Source organism: Aphanomyces astaci (assembly GCF_000520075.1).
Source record: "Aphanomyces astaci strain APO3 unplaced genomic scaffold supercont1.706, whole genome shotgun sequence".
Classification (NCBI taxonomy): domain Eukaryota; phylum Oomycota; class Saprolegniomycetes; order Saprolegniales; family Verrucalvaceae; genus Aphanomyces; species Aphanomyces astaci.
The window spans coordinates 1-1342 of NW_009798969.1; the positions used below are offsets into that span (position 1 = coordinate 1).

At 44.4% G+C, this 1342-nt stretch overlaps 1 protein-coding gene across 1 annotated transcript; it reads right to left on the reverse strand.

Annotated features, from left to right (window-relative positions):
- Positions 1-445: 445 nt before the first annotated feature.
- H257_19503 (hypothetical protein) lies at positions 446-807 on the reverse strand (the record flags this gene model as incomplete). The annotated part of the gene is made up of 1 exon (XM_009848644.1): positions 446-807. A coding segment is annotated over one exon (360 nt), but the record flags the coding sequence as incomplete, so codon positions are not given.
- Between the last annotated feature and the right edge of the window lie 535 nt (positions 808-1342).

Genomic DNA, 1342 nt, shown 5'->3' on the forward strand with positions numbered 1-1342 from the left:
GACCAATCTAAGCACACTTTTTCATCGCGTCGTGGTAAAAATCTCGTAGCTCCCTCCTGAGGAATGGGACGGAAATTCCAAATTGTGCTCTGTGAAGCTGAGATAGCGGGCTATCAGATTCCGTCCAATCTATCGAGTTTCATTTGCTTTTGACATCGTTAAATCAGATTTTCTAAGCAGATTCACTGATATTGAGAGGACCAATTGAAGGTGCATATTTTTATCTTGAACAAATTATGGAAAGATGCATATTTTTTGCAGGGATAGGGTATTAAATGTTGGAAGGAAAATATAATAAAGAGACAGGATATACCATTATACGGTCGATGCCTCTCGGGTGACATTTCCGAATTTCCAGCAAACATGACATGCAACCAAATGAACTAAATGAACTGAACAGCCAAACTTGTTTCGGTATTATACTACTACCTCCTCGGAAGTAGACCTAATCTGTCCATCAGGCAATGGCATCAAGCCCAGCGTAGCTGCAAAGCTGGCCCACTTCAAGGCAGCAGTCTTCGACAAGGTAAGCTTCTTGGAATCTTTCCCCCGCTTGATCCGTAGGGAGGCCCTCAGCTTGGCGGCTGCTGCGCGGTCTTCCTTGGTCTTGTCGACCATGCTCAACAGCACCAAGGTAAGAATTCTTCCTCCAACATCAATTGTCTTTCGCAGTGCCAGCTTCTTCCTGGATTTTGCTGGCAAAGCCAGCACCTCGGCCCGCAGAATTTGTCGTCGCTCGATCCAATTGGCTTCGAGGTACGATTTAGGCACCCCTCCGTCTTTGAACAGGTCGTATCGCTTCGTCATTTGTTCCTTCGATAGGGGCCACAAGCCAGTCGCCTTGAATCCACTGACAGCGTTGGCGGGCAAAACGCGTTCCGTCCATGCCTTCGAAGAAATTCGCAACGCCGCCGCCTTCGAGATGGAGTGAAAATCGCCGGTATCTAGAAGTAGGCATTAAAATACGACCGTCGAGCATGTAACATTTTTTACCGTCATTCAACATCTCGTCAAATATTGCCTTTCGAATCATTGTTTTGTATGGGCCAAAAACAGCAACATCCAATGGTTGGAATAAATGTGTTGCATTTGAAGGAAGACACAGTAAAATAATCTCGAGTGAAGTGCACAATTTAACTATTTCCGTTGAATAATGAGAAGCAAGACCGTCAAAGATCAAAAGAACGGGGCGTTGAACAGTCAAACAGCTTGAAAACTGTGTAATCCATGCTTTAAAAATATCCTCATTCATAAATCCTTTCGGAGATGTTGAAATTGTTGCACCTTCCACAGAGCATTCAACACTCAAAATTCTTTCAACCGTTTCACCAGGAAAGAGGAA